The 24,800-nt window shown below is 36.1% G+C and overlaps 2 protein-coding genes across 2 annotated transcripts; one reads left to right on the plus strand and one right to left on the minus strand.

The window, feature by feature from the left end:
• Positions 1-4,007: 4,007 nt before the first annotated feature.
• On the minus strand, positions 4,008-7,400 carry LOC144425216 (uncharacterized). The gene is made up of 6 exons (XM_078114705.1): positions 7,182-7,400; positions 6,201-6,942; positions 5,673-5,835; positions 5,421-5,484; positions 5,019-5,184; positions 4,008-4,825 (listed from the first exon to the last, which is right to left on the minus strand). The coding sequence occupies exons 1-6, from the start codon at positions 7,375-7,377 to the stop codon at positions 4,723-4,725; spliced, it is 1,434 nt and encodes a 477-aa protein (XP_077970831.1). The 5' UTR covers positions 7,378-7,400; the 3' UTR covers positions 4,008-4,722.
• A 12,851-nt stretch (positions 7,401-20,251) lies between these two features.
• Positions 20,252-23,751, plus strand: LOC120328338 (alpha-centractin-like). The gene has a single exon (XM_039394797.2). The coding sequence runs from the start codon at positions 20,314-20,316 to the stop codon at positions 21,442-21,444; it is 1,131 nt and encodes a 376-aa protein (XP_039250731.2). The 5' UTR covers positions 20,252-20,313; the 3' UTR covers positions 21,445-23,751.
• The last annotated feature ends 1,049 nt before the right edge of the window (positions 23,752-24,800 follow it).

Here is a 24,800-nt window from a genome sequence, read left to right on the forward strand (position 1 = left end):
ATAGCAGATGACTGCTGTTGCGGTCATGATACAACAGCTTTAGCCGGGTCTATCGCAGCTTTTTCGGGACTGATTTTTTGATTATTGCAACTAAACTTAATCTCTTCGAAGAAGATAATGAAAATCAAAAGATTTGAATTATAACTAATTTTTGGAAACAACTGATAATGACAAAAACCGCTGAAACGAGCCAATGTTCACAACCATGCTTGAATATCATCTGTCTGGGCGAAAGAAGTGTCTGAGCGACTATAGTTATACGGATGCTCGGGGAATCATCAACATATGATTTGAAATGAGAACGAAAGTAAACAAATTGAATAGCAGTGAAATGTAAGTTTTAAATTAATTCCTGCCCCTCGAACTGCACTCGTTTCTGCAACTGCGAAAACTCGTTTCAATGCAGTTTCTAAGTATACCTCTGGTTCGAATTCTAGGAAATCGCTTTAAAGAATCATCAAACTCAAAATTCCAACACAAAAAGTTTATCGACAAACTGCTACATCCTATCGAATATAATAAGTACATTGATTAGTAGCGCTGTTACTAATATACTCCGTAATTTTATCATCGTCCCATTTTTGCCATCATTGAAACACTATGTAAGTTTAGTGCACTTTTTACACTAAATCCATACCTGCACGTTTGAGCATGCACAAATCAGTGTTGCAAAATCTCCGATCCCAATCTTACGTGTCCAAATGGCAAAGATGCATTTCATGCAATAGTCTACTATTTATATAATATATATTGTTGCTATACCAAGTACATAACACTGTATCTGAAGTAGCGCCATGCTGTCGGTTGTTATGAGAAGAGATTCTGTCTGACACTTATTCGATATTGCGTCAGACCGATACGCCGGCCGGTGTATGATGAAATACACTTTTAAAAAATGTGTGAATTGAAAATTCAATTAAGACAAATAACCAAAGACAAAAATGAGCGCTATATGTACTGTGTTCTAAAATGCATTTTAACTGCGAAATACAAAAATAGTAATAAAAACAGGCATTTTCAGGCATTCACGTTTATTTAGTATCTTTAATAACATGTAATGCATCTTCAGTTTTCTAAGACTAACATTGAATTGACCAATAGGTTATAAAGTACAAATTATCATCAGAAGGAATGCTTAATTATAGGTTTTAAAAAAAAAGAATTCAACATTTGGTGCTCCCGAAGTATTGGTACCAAGATGGCGCACAACCTGAACATAGTATGTGTATCAGGTTAAGGTTGTTTAGGTTGTGCGTCATCTTGGTACGAATACTTGCGGAGCGCCCAACATTTTTGCTACACTCACAAAAAACGTCATTAATTACAGTCCTGGAATACCAATTAAAAATAAAAATGTATACTCGCTTTCTCATTAACTGGTTTTGCATTGATCACGTTACAGGCAAATGCAAGACATTAATATTGAACAGTTTGTCTCCATAATAACGCTTCGACAGAATATTACGGTAATACAAGTGGGTTATGATCGACCCTTTTAACCGTTCAAATACATTTGTTTAAAGAGAAACATTTTATCATAAAAATAACGTTAAACATTCATTATTTTTTAACATAGCACAAGTTTTAATAACGCAAAACTAATGGAGCAGGTATAATTACGTCACTAACGCTTTGGCGAACATATATGAATCGCCAATATTACTATTATTTAATTTTAAGACAATAGTAGGAAAGCCACATGTTTCATATTTAACATAATACTAATTATAATGAAGTAAAACCTATGAAACAGGTATAATTGAGTCATTAATGCTTAATTAATAAAGACATAGTAGGCCAATGATTTTAGTATTGGACTTTATATATTATAAGACACTGTGTTTTGTTGCAACTTCTTGCTAAACTAGCTTATTATGCTAACCATTTGAACTATTCTCCATGCTATTGATCAGTTGTATATTTAATCTCATAGTCTCTTATACGATATATAATCAGTGAGGTTTTCGTCGTGAACATTCTACCTCCCTGTTTGTAAACTGTAATATCTGACACGAAATGGGAAAGTGAAATTGAACCGTTTTGGAAACTGAGCAAAGTTTGACATGTCCGAAAGCTTGCTACAAATATATATATTTTTTTCGTATATATGTTATCAGCTTGCTTTTCATGTTCGCGATTGATTCTTGCAGTGTGAATATTGTCTGTGTTAAAGCTTATATTTTAAAGTTTATTCTCTATATCTGCCATGCTTGCTACATTAATATAACGTTAGAATCACATTTAATCGATTGAACTTTTAAAGATTGTTTACGGCGTCTCCAACAATAAAACTCTTTTCTGCCCTTCTCTTTTCATTGTATATTAGATAGGTTAAAAACAATAACAAATTGCTAAATCCTCTATTTGAACGTACTCCGTCCATATGTCTTTTGAATCTAACAAAACATTCTGTGCGTCAGTTGGATGATGAAACATTACATGTCTGCCGTTCTGAATATATTATTGGAACGCGTGTCGTTACTCGACAACCAAACCACAAATTTCTTGAATAACGTAATTTATTTAAGATAAATAAACACCGAAAGACATATTTAGAACTGACTACGGCCAAATTTACCAGAAAAATGTATTGAACTGAAGAGAAATATCATTTACTATTACTCTAAAATATTCAAATAAATTAAATAATATATATATATATATAAAATATAACGCCGTTTTATGTTTTATTTTTATCATGTATTGTAAATTTCTCCGGTGGGGTTAGCTTACAAAATTCAATTTATTTATTATCGAATGCATTTCTTTCATTTTGATAGCAAGTACAGCATGCCTTCTAGGCTAATAGTGATAACAAAACATATGTTGTGACATACACTGATTGTCAATGGTTGAGTCGCTGTTTCCAGTGATTGCATTACATTATCAAGTGAAACTATTAATAAAAACTGGGCACTACGTTGTGCGAAATGAGTAGCCCGAAAAAATCAGTTGTGCAGACAACTGACTGACCCAGTGCCCTGGTCATAAATAATACTGGATAATTATATCTCACAATTACGGTCTTATGTATGAATGTATTAGAAATAATTAGATCATACTAAAATTGCTTTCATAGCACTTCCTGTACTCCGTAGTAGTGATTCTCGCACTAGTCCTCATATTTCGTCTTAACTTTGCCCTGTCTTAATTTTATACAAAAAACAAAACAAAGTAGACGGTGTTTATTGTGCGCCGAACGCGTAAAAAACATCTCAGACAGATATGCACTGAAGCGGTAAATCCGATCAACGGCGTACGTGCTGAGCGTTAGGAATACGCATGCCATCACACTTCTGATTATTATTACCCTGGGTTCGAATTCCGTAAGGGAATAATTATGTGCGAGCGGGACGACTCGACGCCGTAGGGGGGTTCACGCAACCGATGGTTGGTTACGGCTTCCTTCCACATACCACTTCTTTTGACTACACCTTTCGATCTTAAATCTCTACGTTTCACGTTGATTATCACGGAACAAGTTTAATCTATGGTTTACGGTCTATCTATGGTTTAATAAAATGCCCTTCGTTTGTAGGACTCGAAGTTTTAAGAATAAACTCTGTCGAAATCGAACGCAAATTATTATGACCCGTTGATGACGTAGAGCTGAGAACTCACCGGCGTAATTTTGCATTAGGTTGGGTTGGAGGCATTTAATTTTCCTTCGTTCCTTCGTCTTATTATGAATAATTTGCTAGTTTTATTGGGCGTTGCTTTGACAAAAGCTGCAGTATAACTTATACCAGTGAATTCTAATAGTATCAGTGCAATACTTGGAATGACTGTAAACTTAGCAAACTGGGGTTAAAATATACTTGATTTCTCTGCTGAACTATTAGACTGCTGTACCATATTTCCAACTGAAATAACGCATACTAAGCTATTTCTTTTGACTCAAATTATTAAGTATTTATACTTTATGGGCTTTTCTGATTCCGTAATCAGTCTTTTTGTAAATTGCCGATATATAGACTATATAGGGAAATGGAATCAGAATATACACTCTAAGAAATTTTTACCGGCAATCGCCTGGCATTACATATTACAGGGATGCAGCTGCGAAACTTTAATGCAATTTTAGGGTAAAAATTACAGGAATTTCCGGTAAAATCGCCGTTAATCACCTGTGAATTTCGCAGGATGTTACTAGTAATCCTTACAAGTTTTTTCCGGTAATTATTACCGGCAATCCGTAGTAATATTTACCGACGCTATCCTGTAAATTTACGTTGAAAATCCGGTGAACTTACATTCAAAAACCCGGTAAAAATCACCGTTATCCTCCTGGCATTACATTTTACCGGACATAATCCGTAAATATTACAGGCTATTATAAGAAACCGAATTTATTTACAAATAAAATGAAATTGGAAACTATGCGAATGAAACGGAAAGAAATTGTACAACAGTGATAAACCATGAGGAAAGAAATGGTGAAAACAGTAATAAACCCTGAAGAAAAAAATTGTTTAAAAAAAACAGTGATAAACCATAGAATAGAAACACTGAGGAATAGAATGAGTGAAAAAAAACCTAAATTTCATAAAAACAGCTAAAACCTTAAAATGAGAAAATTCCAAATTTTTATATGTCAAATGGATATGTCACATTATCATCTGAAATATAATTTAAACAGTGAAAAAGTGTAATCTGTCCAAAGCAGTGCAAGTTTCTTTGTATAAAGTTTGTGGAAGTTTTCATTGTTGACGGTATATTGAATTATTGGAATTTTTCCAGTAGGGCCTGAACTTTTGGGTGTAGTCTATTTTCATCAGTCTTCTTTTTTGAGCGGGGGGCATTGTCACCAATTCCTGCGAAGTATCTGAAATGGAATGTGTAAACAGGTTCAACGACAAATATACAAAAATAAAAATAACTTTTGACTAAGTTCTAATATTTTTAGCATTAAATATTTGCCGCCAACCAATCTAATGCCCTTGCAAGCCTGAATGCTCGCAGAGTATATCTAATTAAGTGATAATATGATTGTTAAACTAGCATTCAGAATAGCTCACCGTTGTACAAACTCGTACGTTTTCTTTGCCTCCTTCGGGTATTGCATATTGAACACGTAATAAGATCCAAAGGCGCATGTCACTGCATCGAAGAAATCTGCACATTCAATATATACAGACTTTTCCAATATTACATGTAGCTTGCTAGCATTGATAAGAGAGGTGCCTGAAAATATATTCAAATTATATTCCATTACAATTTTTATCAACATATGCGTAAAGACCGGATATAAAGAAATTGTCTTTTTCCACATTGTGGGCACAAATGGCGTTCTGGATATTAGCCGTGATCATTCACATTATGTCAAAAAGCATGGGATGTCTGTGTAGATACAGACCAATATCATGAAGTTAAGGTTATAACGTTTTTCTGATAAAATTAAACAAAAAAAACATTCTTACCACGAATGATAACTGTTGGTGTTGGCTGCACAACCTCACATATTCTCTCGTCTGTTACATCTTCCTATAGATGGATAAAATAAAGGATTGAGTAATGTATATGATAAAATATATCATTAATATTCCCAAATATCACACCCCATATCGTTAACTGCCAGATGGACCTGACCAAATATTTGACTTACAAATTTAAAATAAACCTCACTAGGAAGAATAAGTAGTTTTTTTACACAATTCCAAAATTGTACCCACATCAAATATCTGGTAAATGGATGATAATTCCTCTTTGAAATAACATGCCAAGAGATCCAGAAATCTCAAAGTTTTTGGAGCTTTAGACTGATGCTTCTCACACTCGACCTTTATGGATGCAGCCAAATTGTTCATGCCGGAGTAATTTGATGTCTTTAGTTTCCTAAATAGAAATACTGTTACAAAGAAAGCATTGATACAAAAAAGTATTGCTTTATTATACAATGGCTGCTTTGTGAGTTCCCACTACTTCTCTAAAAGAATATACTGGATACACTCAGACTAGGAGTGGCCTGAATATAATAACCAGTTTTTCGGCTAAATCTTAAATAATTTGGAATATAAAATTTGTTCAAGAAGTACTTTTTCAAATGTCGCCCCACAAACTATTATTTAAATAAACAATAAAACATTATATAAATATAAACCCGGTACTTCAGAGTATTAAACATTTCTTATTACCTCAAATAAGGAGAAAAGGAGGAGGACTTGTACAATTCCAAACTAGTATATATTTGTGATTGATACCTGTAAATCTCGATTCCATTATTTTCCATACTGCTGCGCAAGAACTGTGTGGAATCACCCCTTCCCTGTAGCCTCGCATAATGTTCATACAGATAAAGTTTTTCAAACAAGAATGGCCACTCCAACCGTAAGTCGGTTATCATCATGAAACTGTTGATGGTTAATCGTTGAAGGTCGAATGTGGACGCCATTTTTATCAATACCTCCGTGGCATTGTGGTGCTGCAACTTGAAATGTTCTTTTAACCAATCTTGGTTTTTTACCATATCATCTGTATGATCTGTTGATGTTGACTTTTTTTCCGGACTTCCAAACTTTCGCTTGCGTGGCGTTTCATACCCTAGCCTTCGTCTGCTCCTTCTGAAATACTCTCGCCTGTTTACCATCTGGTCACAAAGCGATTTATGACCAGATCCGATAACTTGCCCACCAAATGCATCTTGAAAGGCCTCAGGATACTTGTCCGTAATTGCCCTTGCTATATAATCGAATTCTTTCTTGGACGGCTTTCTGTTGATTTTATCGACATCTTCAACCAATATCCTTACCATCTCCTTTCGGAGCAGAGGAGGAGGTTTCAATTTGTTTTTACAGCACACAAGAAGTTCCGGAGGAAACTTTTCCCATGGTACTTTGAATTGAAACAATGACTTCGGTGTTGAAGAACTTGGTATGTCCATGCTAGTCGAAGGGGTTGAGGCCGGCGACACATCTTCCAGCATCCCCGAAGACTTTTCAGATTCTGCAAACACAAAAATATTTGTCAGGTATGATCATAATAAAAACTGTTGGTTTTTAATTTTTCATAAAATACTGATGGCTTATTCACAACATTAAAGTCCAATGAAAACAATAAATCATAATGCAACTATACATGAAAGAAAAAACAACCATTTCATACATTTACGCATTGGAAATATGTAGAAAGAAATGATGGGAAATGAAAAAGATGGCAATGCCAGAATACAAGTAAAAGCTTACCAACTTTCCAAGCATTTAGCAAAAGACGAATTTTTGCAGGCTTCAAAACTCCTTTGAGGTCATCCTCAACCACCACGCATAGATCACTCACTTCATCAACTCCCACATCGTCACACAATACTTTTGCCGCAGCTTTCACTGCTTCATTTGGCAATGAAGGTAAAACCTTCAAAATTTCTCTTTCAAGCATATCCATTTAATTGTTCCTTAATATAATATCTTAATGTGGAAAAAGAATAGGCAGCATTAAACAATCTGGATCACAACAAATGACATGATAAATGACAATAAAAGCGGTCAGAGGTTAACAACAAAAAATCAGACACCACAAAATAATTCTGAATCAATTGGAAACAATGATATCAGAGGGATTGAGTTTGTGACTTTAAATACAAGTTTTTCATGACTTGTAATAATTTGTTTTACATAGGCTGTCAAAGCCAGTGCCTTCAAAACTCCTAATAGCAGGAAGGATTATAAAGCATGATTAAAAGGAAACCACAAACGGCCTTCACATTGATAAACAGAAATTTGGTGATAATCTGCAATGTCCTTAATCTTTACTGCTCGACATCTAGGCGAAGCATCAAAATCCACTAAACATACCCCTAATGAAGGTACATATTGTGCACTCATAATCTCAACTACAAAACTAACATCATCCTCTACATCGACAATGGCCTTTATTTGTCCAATAGAGAAACAATCATCAGTTTTGTCCAAAAACACACAATCCTTTTCTTTGTACAGCACACCTTTCAATTTGACTTTCTTGAGCATTTGGCAATCTTCAATTTTGATACCAACTATTTGCAAAGCTGCAGTTACTCTGTTAGAAAAAACACATTCTAATGTGGCAAACTTTTGCATGTATGGATTTATAAAATCTTCTTCCATAGAACAGGCCTGCATTATCTGATGATTCTTTGCAAATGATTGAGTCACATTAGTAAAATTTCCGAGCTGTCTTGCTAATCTTTTAAAATATGAATGTTTGCTTTCAAATCGCAAGGTCCAGGTCCGTATTAGTGGTCCAAACATTATCATTAAATAAGGGTAATGAACAAGGAAATGGTGTTTGGGTCTCAGTCGAACTTCAGGGAATTGACTACTTCGAAGGGAAAGGTATTCATCAATACGCCAACCCAGGGCACTCAAAGCCTCTCTGTCATTTGTCGGAGAACATATAAATTCAACAATTCGCCGCAACAAAAGAACAAGCTGCCAAACAGGGTCATCCGGATTGATGATGTATTTCATAATCCAAAGTGGAAAAAGTCTCAAAAAACACCAATTTTGAGATGCGCTACCATCCAACTTATCCATATTTCTTCGTAAAATTGGCGGTTTTGATGGCCCATCAAATCTGCTGTATTCGAAGGTTGCCATAGCATTTATGATGTAATCAAAACTGAACCACTTTTTGGTAATAAAATACTTGATAAACAATGGAAGATCGTATTGCACGACACCTTCAAAAATGTCGTGCGCAAGGCATGGTGGTAAACCTGGTCCACATACATGATAATAGCTCAGTTGATTGAATATAGACTTATGCTTCACACCTTGAACATTACCACCAACCAGTTCACAAGCCTCGGCAGCGTTGTTGTAAGACGTAGGAGTTCTAGCAAGGCCAACTTTGACTGGATTTGAGTGAAAGTCATTTCTCTGAATAGTACAATAACGACAAAAATACTGTGAAGTTCCAAAATTTGTAACAAAACCCCCAAGCCAATGACTCCCCAAATTATCTCCAGCAATACAAACAATGCTACCGCGTACAAGTTCATCGAAGCCAAGATCAACACCATCAGTTTCGAGAATTTTCAAATCATTCAGCAAAGGCTTGAAAATATCTTCAACACTTGAAGATTCAAGATATTTTTCTTTCACCAGCAATACCAGCTGAATAGAGTTTATTTTGGATCGACAATATGGATAGATGTTTCCCAGAGAAAAATAACAAGCCAGAATTTTATGCTTTCTTTTGGCAGATCCTAAGGGATTAACAATTTCGAAAGCATCTTGATATAGGATTATTTGAAGTCGAGGTAACGAGTTATTACATTGAAAAAATGTATTATTCATAATAGCTTCTCCATCCTTTACATCTACTTGATGTACATCATTGCAAGGGGGATTCAAAAACTGTTGTCTGATAGAAGAAAATTTGAACAAAGCTTTTATAGACTGTAAAATTGGGACATATTCATAGGTTGCCGGCTCCAAATATTCACGGTTAGTAGAACGCCCTATATTGAAAGATATTGGTTCAACAAATGGAAATTGTCGTTTGTAAAATTGTTCACGAGAATATTTCGTTCGGAGAGTGCCATCACTGATTGGATTTGACATTAGTGCATTAGAAACAGAACTCTGCAGCTCCTCAATTACGGATTCAGGAACACCCCCACTGGTTGAGATATTTTTGATGACATCCAACACAATTTCACTTTGATTGATTATGAGCAATGATTCTTGGTGTATTATTTTGTCAATTGTGATACCGGGAACCAAATGTCTATATTGTAGAGATGCATAAAAAAGCGCACTTTGTTTATAAAATATTTCTGAAGGATTTTCTGATATTGCCACTGGTTCCACGTCGGAAAAGTTTGTTTCAGCTTCAGTATCTATGGATGAAGATGTTGCTCCACATATTGGATAATGTATGGATTTATGACAACGATAAATATGACTACAGAATGATCTATAATTGCTGTAATCTTTCAAGCAGTTTATATAAGGGCAAATAATCACTGATCCAAATTTAGTATGAGTTTTCAAATGCTTCAAAATTTCTTTCAAATTATCTCCTTTGAAACTACAGGAAGCAATGCAGCAATTTAGATTAACTTCCATGGATTATCAAAATTTAAATACTTTTCATGTGATGTTACTGTGTTAACAAAAATAAAATTGTGATTTTATATTTAGTCTACTACAATATTGTAATACCATAGACAATATTCAATCAATCAATAGAGCAGCGGTCTCAATATCCAGATATCACTGGAAAATAGCAATCGGCTGTTTTTGTCACTAGATTTTAAACAGAAACAGTAGCTTACATACCGGTACCATACTGTTAGCCATTTTTGCCCTTCGATTTATAGAAAGTGTCAGAGAGTAGACAACACAAACATTTTCATGCTGAATGTACCAGAACATACCGCTACGACTGCACAACTGTAGTCTATCAGGATACGATATTCTATTACTACATTATCGGCATTCGCTGCAGATTATATGAACTCTGGAACAAATCAAACTTTGAAAGGGATGTACACTTAATGTGACTTGCAGCCTTATACCAATACAGTCTGATAAAGTCATTGTACCGGTAGTTATTCTTAGGTTTGAAAAATACTTCAATAACTACTGAACCTTTTGTACCGTACATCACCAAAATTTTATTAGTTACCGTACCGTTGACCTTAACGTGGCCGATATCGGTACAGTCAGACAGTTAGTCTAAATCTGTAAATGCAGAAATGGGTAAAACGCAATGCTGCAAGTCCGCAGGTCCGAAAAATATAAACTAGGAAACCCTAGCTCTTGTCTGATCTCAAAAACATATAACGGTACCGTGCCGCACCGGTATCCAAAACATGATGCAGTGATGGGTACGGTACCGTACCGTACCGGTACCAGGGTACGGTACGATAGACCAGTACCGGTACCGTATTCTACAGTACAGAAGTATCGAATCCTATTTAGACAGTAATAGTTGGCACTAAAACAAACACAACACATACATTCTGACATTTGCAAACCCAAATCTGCATATCGCCCAACTATCCTGCTTCCGGTACGGTAACAATAACAACTGACGATAACCAACAAACGGACAAAGAGCACCGCTCAAAGTCCAATTTTACAAGTCGAAAGACAAAGAATCGGATGGCGTGATAATTCACGTGATTGAATACCGCCTCTTATTGGCTGCTGTCTTTTAGCAGTGTGCGCACGCAGTGTTATATACTGCCCCGCCCCCAATGCCTGTAATATTTACCGGTTTTTTTCCGTAAAATCCGTTACCGACTCATTTTTGTAATTTTTTACCCCCAAAATGAGGGTAAAATTTACCGAACATTTCTTAGAGTGTATATACATATCTGTAAAATATCATGCTTCGATGCCTAGTTGGTGGTCAACACAGAATTTACAGTGATTGTATATAAATTTCTCAAGAGTGAAACAAGAAGAAAAAATTGATCAAATCTGTTCAGAACTAACCGTTCTGATTTTCCCCGTGGAACTACAGAAGACCTTTATTGCAGCTACAATTTCAGTCTGTAAAGTTATAGCCTACTAATGTCCTTGCAAACTCCATACGCAGTTTATTAAATCAAGTTTCATTTTTATTCATTCATCATTTTTATGATACAGTATTTTGTCAAGCAAGAACATGTTTTAATATGTAAATCACTCATGTAAATAAATATTTCTTCGCAAATCTTCACTTCACTTTTACTCTTTATCAACTACGCGACGGGGAACGAAGATTAAAGATAGAAAACAGTGGTATTTTAGCCAATAAAAAACATGTTGAACGTTGTTGAAGTAATTTAATGTTGTTGACACAGAATACAGAAGATGGTTAAGACATGACGACATCGAGAGACTATACGACACTTATCATGACGATTCGACTCCTAATACAAGACTTTCAAAATATTTGATTGGAACCCTATATAGCATTTCGAGCATTTCGAAATAAGCAATTTCCAGTCTTTTAATTAATTAATTTTACCTGGAATAACGAATTTATCCCTAAAGTATAAAACCTTACTCGGGTATGTACCGTGAATACAAGTTCTGGAATGAGTTCTCAGTACTACGTCATCAAGGGCCGTTTCCGAGGTCGATTTTGTAAGGAGCGGTTTTCAGAAAAAAATTCATAGTACAAAACTATTTGGAATAGTAAGCGTCAAAAAATATGAAAAATTTATAGAATTGAATTCATCAAACAAATTTTTTGTGATAACCCTCTGTTAAACCTTACTTAAGGTTTCGTTTGCTCTCCTGATCCTGTAATCAGTTTGTTTAGTTTCTTTATTCTGTTTTCATCAATTATTTCATTGCCCATCATGCTGATTATGTAGTCGAAATAAACTTATACTTATATCTTTACGATCAAGCATATACATCCGAAAACAAGTAATTGGCTAACTAATCCCATACCCGGCATAGACTAGTAACAGAACGTTTTAGATTAATCATTTAAAACAGTGGTCTGCAACCTATTTTGAGTGACAAACCGGTAAAGCCTGACCCAAACTTTTGCGGACCACTTTTACACAAATAAACTATCAACTTATGTGATAAATTACACGCATCTGAAAATTTACGTAAACACTATATTCAAAAACAAAAGTGATGCTATTTAATGCGAGATCTGCGTTTGTCTGCTAGCCATTAACTGTTCCTAATTCGGAGATATGGTCGACAGTGATACACTTAACGTGTTTCTTTCATCGCTTTTGTAGTTGTCAATATTGAAAATCCGGCCTCACATAAATACGATGTCGGGAAAGATAGCAATGCCTGTGAAGCTTCTTTAGCTATGTCTGGGTATTCATTTAAGAGTTTTGACCAAACGACCGCAATCATTTGAAATTTCAATCAACTGCCTTGTATAAGACAATCTCATCGTTGATTCGTTAAAAAATCCCTTTAAAATTCTTGGGTCGTTTGCGCCAGAAAAGTAGGGTTCAAACGCTTTCATAACGAAATCCAAGTTAGCTGCGAGCCAGCATTCACGTTGTTAGCGAGACTTATTTTGTCTGATAGATCTTATTCGGACTGATGTAAGACTTCTTATACAGACGCAGAGGACGCAATTGACGCGGCATTATTGCGACATACTGACATGGAAATTGTTTTGGAAGTCAATCCTGTTGCGTTGTGTTTGTCTGGCTTGCTGTTTTTTAGTCGTGAAGATTGTGGTGGCTGGATTGTAAAAGTGTTATTAAGACCTTGTCCGTTTTTGAGGTTACCTTTCCGCGGACCGGCGATGGGCCGCCGCCCAGTGGTTGCCGCCCACTGATTTAAAACGTGTAGCAGAGATTTGTTGCTATCAACTAAGTCAAAAAATAAAATTCGCGCTATCGACTAGATCTTATTTTATTGGGAGGGATTATATTGAAATCATTTTTAGAATTCAGGCTAGGTCTTATTTTCGGGGAAACACGGCAACCCCCAAGTAGGCCGTGAGACGAGGCCATGAAAAACGCCTAGAAAATGAGTTTCGTATCGCACATAAGGGAACTACCCGGAGATAATTATAAAGTGTTCCTTAGAAATTTAGTAACAAATAATACCTTGTTCTCTTTTACAAAAGTTGCACGTTTTACGAAACAGACGCTTTTACTACAAGAAATATGCGCTACGATCTGCCCTATATTCGCTACTTTTCCGACAACATTGGGCGCGGACTTCTGTATGACGTAACAATTAAAATTTAATCAGCTGTTCGCGGGTGGATGAATCTCAGTTTGTTGCCTTTCCATCGTTTTTTTTAAGTTTTATTAGTTGGGTTGTACTAAGACGGTGTTAAAAATTATAAGTAAGTTATTAAACACTTGTAGATCCTTACTAAATTCTTTAGTTTTGTATGAAAATGAAGATACTGAACGCATTACATCTTGTTCCACAATCCTGATGCGAAATTGAATATGAGGGGACTCCCAGAAAATCAATAACCACAGCAGGGTTGCCATATTGGCTTTTTTAACGCCAAATTTGCCATTTTTGACTTTTTTCAAACGCGTTTGGCGTCAGAATTTCCGTTTAGCTTTTTGGTGTTTTTTTGGCTTTTTTCAAGTCTATTCTAGTGTCTATTATTAAAATCATAGGAAATACAATATTTAGTGTGTAACGACTGAACATTAGCCTATTACCTGTACTTAGCTACTTAACATTACTGCATTAGGATTTTCTGGAGCATCGATTTCCTTGTTTGTTACATTGACTCTTAACCATAGGCCTACCCAATGAGAAATAATTGCAGTTTCTGCAGCTGCTCAGACAGATCTTCAAGCAGGATTGTAAACATTGTCTCATTTTTATAGTTTTGCCTATTTGTCAGTTTTATGTTCTGTTTCCAAAAAATAGTTGTATAACTTAATTTTCATTATGCCTGATATGGTTTATGTGAGCTTTAGTTTAATTCTGCAATTGCATTAACGATGTGATTAACTACGCTAAAATTACTGAATTAGATATCAGTGGTCCACCTGTAGACCTGTGAGCGACAGGGGGTAAGATAATTTTTTAATAAAATTGATGGTTTATAAATTTTAAAAGTGAAAAAATTTTCAATAGTAAAGCACGATACATTGATATGGGGAGAATTTTTTAAGGTATATCACAAGTTCAAGTAGAAACATGAAGGTATATTACGTACTGACAGACTGAGGCGGCACCCTGTATGTATTGTATATATTGAATGGTAAAATGATGCTGTCCGCTTGATATTTATTTTACTTTCTACAGTTCTATAGGAACTTTACTTTCTATTTGTGTGCCTCACTGAATAAACTGATGGCTCTACATCATCATCAGTACGTTGCCAAGGGCTTTAAATCTGACAAATCATGGGGCTTTTGTACTTAGTAAAATTGTTGGCTTTTTCTGGCTTTTTTATGTCTTGATTTGACTTTTTTTGATCGCTGGGGTCTGGCAACCTTGAACCATAGGTTTACAACAACACAGCATGAGAACATTCAAGAGCCTTGCTGCACACTAACACAAATGTATTCCTGTAACGTTTGGTCTGACCAAAATCAGACTACCTCAGACAAGCCGTTTACAACAAAGAACAGCCTAAGAAGTTGCATTTAATTTGATAGAAGCTATCAAACGTATTTATTTTTAACCAATGAAGTCGCAAATAACCATCGTGAGCACAAAAACAAAATAGTAAATCGGATATTTCTTAGAGAAATCTACCGGAAAAGTCAAGAAAATCAAATGAATATAGTATGTACATAACATAGTGAACAGCAATATTACAATTAGTTTTTTTCAGTTTTGGTGGTTGCGTATTTGAAACAAAGGCAATATTATTTATAGAAACAGAACCTTCGACACTAACAGATGTCTGAAAAAATAATAATAAATAATATTTATTAAATTAACTTTCCTCTGAATTGCTTTCGAAATCCTCATTCTCGAAAATCGACGTTTTCCTCTGCAAATGTATTGTGGTTTTTGCAGTCGATACAAAAATCTGTGCAATTTAGGTTGTTTTTGACACACGTGCATAAATTATTTTAAAACCTATTTTCTTACACTTGCAGTTTGCAAATCAAGAACTGATTTGGGTGCTGGGAGTAGATCCATCAATTCACCCCGCAAAACACCAATATCAAGAACCCATCCATGGCCAATAGGTGGGAGAATAATTGGGCTTGGTTCTAGGCAACAGTGATGAAGTCCTGCTTGGTAATTTGCCTTCAGAACATGCTCCTTCAGTGAATCATTGTTGGGTGGAAAAGTATAATCCATATGTTCGAAAAGACTTGCCTTGGTATCATTTACATTCTTCATATCTTCTCCATACAGTGAACAAACAAATTTCTCAGCTTTATTTTTTAATGCCTCGTTAACCTAAAAAAGATCTTCATAGTTGAGAAAAAAATAAATTGAAAAACCCAATGAAGTTTTCCAACATCAGTTTGATGGGCAATTGCAGAAAAGTACCAAAGTATTTAAATATGAATAGCCCATCTAAGCTGTTTTCAACTGTTATCTTCTCATATACCTTTTCCTCAAGACTTCTTGTTCGGTCCATTTTATCCTTACAGGTATAGCGCTGATAACAGCACGGATTAGAGCCTGCGTTAGGTTGGATTGGTGGAATATTGCCGTTTTCAATCAAATATGCCTTAGCCTATATAGTAGTATAAGTCTGCTGAATAGTCAAGAATCGTCAATAAATTAATCATAAACCTTTCACGCAAGCAATAAAATATTGTTGTTTGTGACATATTATTCTGAGTCTATCCTACCTTGGGAGTTTGCGTATCTTTTTAACAGCGTTGTTTTATGTGCTAGTGCTCAACTAAAATTGCTATCTATGGTAAGGATATACAAGTGTTTAATAGCTTACTTATACTTTTTACCTCCTTCTTAGAATAACTCGACTAATAATAACTGAAAAAGACTATGGAAAGGCTACTCAACTCATCGCAAAAGCGAGCAGTACATCTGATATTCATCCGACCACGGGGATCCACCTACAGCTGACCAATTATATTTGTTACGTCATACAGAAGTCTGCGTTCATTGGCCCGTGATACAGGAAAAGCAGAGAATATAGGACAGATGGTAACACATATTTATTGTAGTAAAAGCGTCTTTTCCGTATAACGTGCAACTTTTGGAAATGGGGACAAGTCATTATTTGTTACTAACTTTCTATGAAACATTTTAAAATCATTTTCAGGTGGTTTTCTTATGTGCGCTACGAAACTGAAAGATAAACGAACTCGTCTCGCGGCCTAAAGGCGACCGAAAATCAAAGTCATTACTCGAACTGTATTATGTCACCTAGTGGCCAAAAAGGCCAAGAGCCAATTGTCTGAAAGTCGTAGGAAAAGTCGTTTCTGTGCAATTGAGGCGCAGTTCTTACCACTTCATGGCAGCTCCTGCCACGAACGTACCACGCCGTCTCCTGCCATGGTTTTATGGTGCTATTACCGGTATATTTACAAATTCATGTACCATATTTTAGTTTATCATGCGAAATTATATCTGCTTAAACCCTAACCCTAACCCCAAATCCATCCAAACTGTATCCATAAGAAAAACATTCCAACTCACCAAATATTTATCACCATCAGCAGATTAGGGACAGCCCTGCTATTACAGCCGACCTGCCGTGGTTACGGCAGTAAAATTGGTGGTATTCGATTTGCTGCCGTAACCACGGCAGCTCGCTATTGGTTTGTGGCAGCTAAAAAGTCAGTCGCCGTGGGTTTGGTCTTAGTGGCCGTGGTTTGGAAATCCCGCCATGGTTTTGCGGCAGCTGTAGACGCCACAAAATACTTGAAACTGCACTTGGTGCAATTGGTCACGTTTGGATAGGATACAGGTATAGGATTTACATTTCCATGCTTTTGCTTTATTGGTTTCCGATTTGACATACAGTATGTAACGTATATAGCCAACTATGGTGCCGTTACGTTCTCATCAGACCTTACTGCCTTATCCAATGGTTTGACTCTAGACCGCTATGTTAATAGTTCACTTCTAGTGGGCGTAGCATGCGACGAAAAAACGAGAGAAATATGGTACCGGTAGCTGTTCGATTTCGGAGTGGAAGTGGTGACTCCTCTTCGGCCCATCAGGCTATGGGCCGCGGCCCATCAAGTTGTGTAAAGGAACTATTCACTTGGCTAACACAGACAGTCCCCAAACTCATAATAGAACTATAATGTAAAAAATCTGAACAAAATGTTGCCCTAACCCTGACCTGGTACACATACTACAGGAGTTTATTTTTTGGTTCGAATATTGACAATTTTGTAAAAATTGAAAATTTTGGTAAGATAATTGAATTTTTCCTGACGGGGCCGCGGCCCATAGCTTGATGGGCCACGGCCCATGTGGCCCAATTAGATGGGCCGTGGCCCCGGCCCATGGGTCGTAGTGGAGTCACCGCCCCTGTAGCGATTTCGGGTGCATGTCTGCCCGTCTTGGATGGCAGTTCGTATAGTTTGAAGGGCTCTATCACGTCACTGTAACGTTGTAGTGGCGTTTTTTTTTTTTTGTGGATTGGTGTAGTCAGGTGGGGGTTAGGATTGACACGTGAAAAAATTGACATGTTACGGCCACTAAGTAGAAGTGTGTTAGATACCCGGGCGGGTCTCGTGTAGTTTCGTACTTCAGTAGGCGTGTCATAACAATTTTTTGACATGCCAATTCTAACCCTCACCTGACTACACCATCCAAAAATTATGTCACTACGACGTCACAACAATCACGTCATAGAGCTTGCCAAATACTCGTACGATCGCCCAAAATGGCATCGGCGCCGACGATAAAGAACTGACTAACGTAGGCGATCTCTCTCCTATCGGCCTCATCGGGATCGTTGCGACGAGAAAACGAGAGAGATGACTGTTCTATTTCGGGTTCTCGTCTGCGCGTCTTGGATGACAGTTCGTATAGTTTGAAGGGCTCTATTACGTCACTGTGACATCGTGTTGACGTAATTTTCGGATGGTGTAGTCAGGTGGGGGTTAGGATTGATAAGTGAAAAAACTGTCATGTTACGCCCACTAAAAGTATGTTAGGTACGAAACTACATGAGACCCCATTAAAACATGGTAATAATGCAATGCACCTCATGCAATTATTTTTTTTAATATAGATTTCTGCTTTATGACAAAACCAAACAGCATGAGAATATTATGAAAACAGTAAAATATTGTAACTAAACTGACATGTAGATGAACGGAAAACTGGTAGGCTAGTCCGTATAGTGTGAACAGTTAAAAAAACATGATACTGTGATAGGAAGTTAGCTACTTTCCCCTAATTAATTACAGTATGTCATGCAGTTGTTAATCAGCACTTTCCTTCAAAAACTTTAGGGTTGCTACGCCTTTAATTGCCTCAATTCTCTGCAGTACTGCAGTATGTCCTGCATTAGAGAAGACCCTTTCACATGGAGTTGAGGTAGCGCATTTTATTATCATGTCACTATGTAAGTGGATCAATTTAGCAGCATAGAACCTCTTTTAGTGGTCGGGCTCATTTGCTACTTTATCCGATGACGCTAATTTTTCTGAACCATCGGAGTCTACACATCTGAAATGATTTTGACAAAAGTGATGACTAGGGCTGTCCAAAATCGAATAATTTTTTGATTCAAAACGAATCGAATATTTACGCCGAATTGAACCGAATAATCTAATATTATTGCGCAATCCTAAATCTGTCTCTATTATACAATAAACGCCTGCCCTTCGATGTTGTGGTGACGTATATGCAGTTACATCTTACTTACTGCTGGTATTTTGCAATACAATGTTTTCAGATTTATGAAAGGAGATCACACGCTTGTATGAACTGGTCAAAAAAATTTGAGGACTCCAAAATTTGGGTCTCGAAAACTGTTGAGTGTTAAGGGTAAAAATTGCAATCTCAATTCTAATGGATTCAGTTTTAATAGGACAAGTAAAGCCTGTAGATGCTATTTTAATCCTATTCACTAGGGTTATGTTTTTTTGTGTAATTTTCAGCAAAATAATAACAACCCTTAATATAGATAAAACTGTTGCTCAAATTCAAAATTGCATTTAACAAATTCGAAGCTAGTTTGATGACTTTAATATTGTTAGTGTAAACAGCCATTAAAAATCAAGAGTGCAATTATATGTCTTGGTATATTGATGAATAATACAGTATTGCCATCATGAGAAATTACAAACTCCATTGAAATAAGGTATTGCCATCATAAGGATCCCAAAACACCTGTTTCAGCTTTGACTTGCCTGTACCAAGTTCCTATGATAACTAACTTAACAGCTTCATATCGATTTTATTTATAGAACTATCGTTTTTTAAATTGCCTTTTTCTCCTTGTTCTCTCTCAAAAACGTCATTACAGATAACTTTAAGGTTATGATGACCATGCCTGAAATGGCTAATCACGTGCCACCGGGCAGGCATTGGGAATGACATGTCTATCACAAAATGAAGGCAAGAGAAATAGGGAGAAATATCGGGAAACGAATTAAGCCAGGAGCGAGAGTGGTCTAAACTCGAAGCGCCGCCGCTTGCCCGATAAAAAACGTCCTGCAAAAGTGGTTTCCGCTTTATGTACCTAATCTTAGCGATTCGATTTTGAATAATTTGCGATTCGATTTCGAATATTTGGTTCGCTTGGACAGCCCTAGTGATGACGTATCGTTGATATATTTTTTATGAAGTTAAAACGTGATACCATGATGAATTTCAGTTAGCATTTTTAATGACATCATGATGCCCGCTTCAAAAGTCGAAACAGCGTTGTTTTTACCTACTTTTGATCATAATTCCTTTCTTTATAAACCATATCTTCTCATGACAGTAAATTAGGCCTATAACATTGGAGGTGTTTAAAAAAATAATCATGGACACCTATGATGTCATTGCGAATCAGCCTGTTGTGATTGATAATGGATCAGGTGTTATCAAAGCAGGGTTCGCAGGAGATCAAGTTCCAAAATGTCATTTTCCAAATTATATTGGTCGACCGAAGCATATTCGAGTAATGGCTGGTGCTCTTGAAGACTCATTATTCATTGGCCCGAAAGCTCAGGAACACAGAGGATTGCTCAGCATTAGATATCCAATGGAACATGGGATTGTAACAGATTGGAATGATATGGAGCATATCTGGCAATATATTTATTCAAAAGATCAGCTTCAAACTTTCCCAGAAGAACATCCTGTTTTATTAACAGAAGCTCCATTAAATCCTAGAAAAAATCGTGATAAAGCAGCTGAAATGTTTTTTGAGACTTTTAATGTTCCCGCTTTATTTGTGTCCATACAAGCTATTCTTTCATTATATGCGACTGGTCGAACTACCGGTGTTGTTATAGATGCCGGCGATGGAGTCACACATGCTGTGCCTATTTATGAAGGCTTTGCAATGCAACACTCAATGGAAAGAATTGATTTGGCTGGCCGTGATGTCACCAGATTTCTTAGAATGTTACTGAGAAAAGAAGGTCACAATTTCAAAACAACAGCAGAAAATGAAATTGTAAAAACAATCAAGGAGAAGGCATGCTATCTTGCACAAAATCCCCAGAAAGAGGAAACTGCAGAATTAGAGAAGAAAGCTTATGTATTACCTGATGGAAGCACAATAGAAATTGGTACAGCTAAATTTAGAGCTCCAGAGGTTCTATTCCAACCAGACTTAATTGGCGAGGAATGCCACGGTTTACACCAAGTTTTATGTTTCTGTATTCAAAAATGTGACATGGACTTGCGTAGAACATTGTATCAAAATATTGTGCTATCAGGAGGCTCAACATTGTTCAAGGGGTTTGGAGACAGATTACTGTCAGAAGTCAAGAAGTTGGCACCAAAAGATATCAAAATACGGATTTCTGCACCACAAGAAAGATTATATTCAACATGGATCGGAGGATCAATTCTAGCTTCCCTTGACACTTTCAGAAAAATGTGGGTCAGTAAAAAAGAATATGAAGAAGATGGAAGCAGAGCTGTTGCCAGAAAAATGTTCTGATTTGAACGATATATCCAGTCTCATATAAGTGGAGAGATGATGCAGTAGGCCGAAGTAATCATTACCTATGTGTCATTACCTTACTGTTTTAGAAAATGAATGTCCATTATTACACATCAATAATCCTAGTGAAATTTATGCTGAGGTGCTTAAAGTACTATTTTGCAGTCCCATCTTGTGCCCACATCAACATATTCTAAAATTCAACCTCGAATAAATTTTGGATTTCTATTTTTCCGGAAAATTTTAAAAAATGTGTTACATTTTTTCTTCTCAATTTGACAAAAAAGCAAAATTAAATAAAGAATTGAACAAGAAATTCAAGTCCAATTCTCTGAATATCCCTATACTCTGGTTTGCAACGCATAAATATACAACTTCGCTTTTTTTAACTTTAGTACATTTTGGTTGGTTGGTTTCTTTTTGTTTTGTATTGATAGCTAGATGTCGGAGAAAATGTTTTGAAGTAAATTCTAAATATGCTTTTGCAACCATGGTACCAACAGGTGTGACAAAACATGTTTTCTTAATTGTATGTGAAAACAAGTGTATATGTTTAAAAACCATGACTAGACTTTAAAATACCTAGTCAACATTTTCTTTCTTGGTCATTAGTATTTATGTAGGATTGAATTCATCTTTTTTCCCCACATGTTGACGAATCCAGCTTACATTATGAGATTATAGTGTTGTATTATACAGTACTATGTTAGACGACCTTTCAGTAAAATGAACTTCACTGTATAGTGTAAAGTCCACCGCAGTTTCGATGAAATTCAATCCCAGACCCTAAAACAAGTCAGGCATCTAAACAGAGGCACTTGCATAAAAAACCCAAGTATGTTATAAATAGGGCTGTCCAAGCGAACCGAATATTCCAAATCGAATCGCAAATTATTCGAATCATTTTTCGGCTAATTTGCGAATCGCTGAAATGCGGTACATCAAGCGGGAAAAGCCTCATTACCTTGGCACGGCGTTTTTCATCGGGCAATTGAAACATATTTCTCTCGCCTTCATTTTGCAGTAAAAAGGTGCCTCTCCTATTGCCCGGTGGTATGTAATTATCCATTTCATGCATGGTCATAACTGGAAGGTTATTACCGATAATGACGTTTTTGAGAGAGTACACAAGGGGAAAAAGGGAATTTAGTTTCTGTACAAAATGCTAGTTCTATAAATAGAATTTTAAGGACTTCTAAAGTTAATGGAACCGTGATCTCCTTTTATAGCTCTGAAAACATAATTATGCAAAATATCAGCAGTAATTTGGATGTAAATGCACATATGTTATCACAATATCGCATAGGGAGTTTTTATTGTACGATAGAATTAGGATTGCGCAATAAAATTCTGTTCGAATCTGAAAAAATATTCGATTCAAATTAAAAAAATTTTCGACAGCCCTAGTTATAAACATCGGTCAATACTGTCAGGTTTTAATTCATCTTCGAACCAAAGAATGAACTTTACCAAGGCTCATCACTTGCAGCTTGATGTACCAAAAATACCAAACCGATTCAGGAGAAATATTCGATTTGAATCAAAAAAATGTTCGATTTTCGACAGCCCTAGTTATAAACATCGGTCAATACTGTCAGGTTTTAATTCAATATCGAACCAAAGAACGAACTTTACCAAGGCTCATCACATGCAGCGTGATGTATCAAAAATACCGCAACCCTAATAATTCATAGAACTGATGAGTCAAATTTGAACTAATTGCTACTAATTTTACCAGTGGTATCCAATTAAAAAAAAACTGTTAATTTGAAGTTGAGTAGAATATTTGGGAAAAGTGAGAACACACCTATTATATTGGTCAGATTCATAATGTGGACATTTCATTCATGTTTCCTTCCAATTCATTTTTCTTGAAGTTTATATTGTCAACAACTTTTTTAACCAGACCAGAGAATTTTTCAGCAAAAAATTGAGACATTAGGCAGCTCAATTTGCTACTGAATCTTTTTGTGTATTTGGAATGACAGTGACCAGTCTAGGTTTAAAATCTCATGTCTTTGCACTGCACTTACTAAAGATCAGATTATGTTCAAACATATTGTTCCATATTTTTCTTTGTCATACTAATCTTCATTTTAACACATTTATTCAATTAGCTATTCTCTTTGAAGTTTCAATGGATATGTGAATTCTAATTTGGTGATTTCTTGGTCTAGTTAGTATGTCACAATATGTTATTGCTAAATTGTGTATGAATGAATTGCATGAAGTAACGTAACTATGAAGTATATTATATTTATTTGTTTATGAAAGTACCATGACTAAAATTGTCCAAATATGAAATGTTCTCCCTCTGTGGTGGATGGAGAGATTGTGAATTAAGGAGTTTAGGAATAATGACAGGCAATCAGTACTGAGCTAGTGATATATGGGCGTTGGTCCTTGAGAGGTTGTTTTGCCGTGGAGGCTTTTGACTTTTGCAGCTGAGGTACGCGGGTGACGGGATATTGCAGCATTTACTAACAACGCGAATCGCCGTTAGGACAGGAGTGCATTTTGAATACGGCACGACGCGGCAGCTGTCAAGTCGGGACGCGATTATGGACACTAAGATATACCGTACTTCATTTAGCATACGCCCTACCCTGGAGTATCAAAAAATCCTTTTCTTAGTCGCAGAAATATCATCTGCCATCAGTTTGAACAAAATCCACCCCAACAACAGACTTTATTATTGAGAGAGAGATTTATTGATTTGTCAACCAAAACAACTATAAATATGAAAGCATGTACATACAAATAAATAAACACTGTTATTGGTAAAGACTGGAGGGAGCAAAAAGAATGACAAATATTATTCTGACTTGGCAGACTATTTTGAGGGGTCGAAATATACCTACACCCGATTTTGAAACAGGGGGGAGGTGAATTTTTGTTGCTCTGGAGCCAGGTCATGGAAAATTTAGAGCCAGGCCACGCAAAATATGGAGCCACGCCAGCGTATTTTTTTTATCATAAAAATATACTTAAGTTATATATAATTTCAAAAAATTATGCACAAGGGAGAGATTAGGATATGTCCAGATGTCGGTAATACACATACTCTTTTTTTCCCGGTTATAATAAAATTCCTAACAGCAAACAAGATCCATGCATTTATTAGTTGATAACTATTTCATTTATTGAAAGATATGCGAAAACATATATTTAATATAAATTGCTCAAGATTTGCAGACTCCCCTTCCACTCTTTTCGGAAATAAGATTCATCTCAGGGGGAAAAGGTCAGAATAATAAAATGGTCAACCACCCGACTTGAGACTTCCCTATTAATGGCTTTATATCCAGTGCAATGAAAACCAGGGGATATCGATTTTTATGCGAATTGTGTAA

Source organism: Styela clava, chromosome 7 (genome assembly GCF_964204865.1).
Source record: "Styela clava chromosome 7, kaStyClav1.hap1.2, whole genome shotgun sequence".
Taxonomy (NCBI): Eukaryota; Metazoa; Chordata; class Ascidiacea; order Stolidobranchia; family Styelidae; genus Styela; species Styela clava.

Bases quoted from the DNA above. Each gene is read 5' to 3' on its own strand.
- LOC120328338 (XM_039394797.2), top strand. From the start codon at position 20,314: ATGGACACCTATGATGTCATTGCGAATCAGCCTGTTGTGATTGATAAT.
- LOC144425216 (XM_078114705.1), bottom strand. From the start codon at position 7,377: ATGGATATGCTTGAAAGAGAAATTTTGAAGGTTTTACCTTCATTGCCA. The intron at 5,836-6,200 runs GTATCAATCACA...ATTTCTATTTAG, and splicing joins AATGGAATCGAGATTTACAG to GAAACTAAAGACATCAAATT. The intron at 5,485-5,672 runs GTGGGTACAATT...ATCCATCTATAG, and splicing joins CCATTTACCAGATATTTGAT to GAAGATGTAACAGACGAGAG.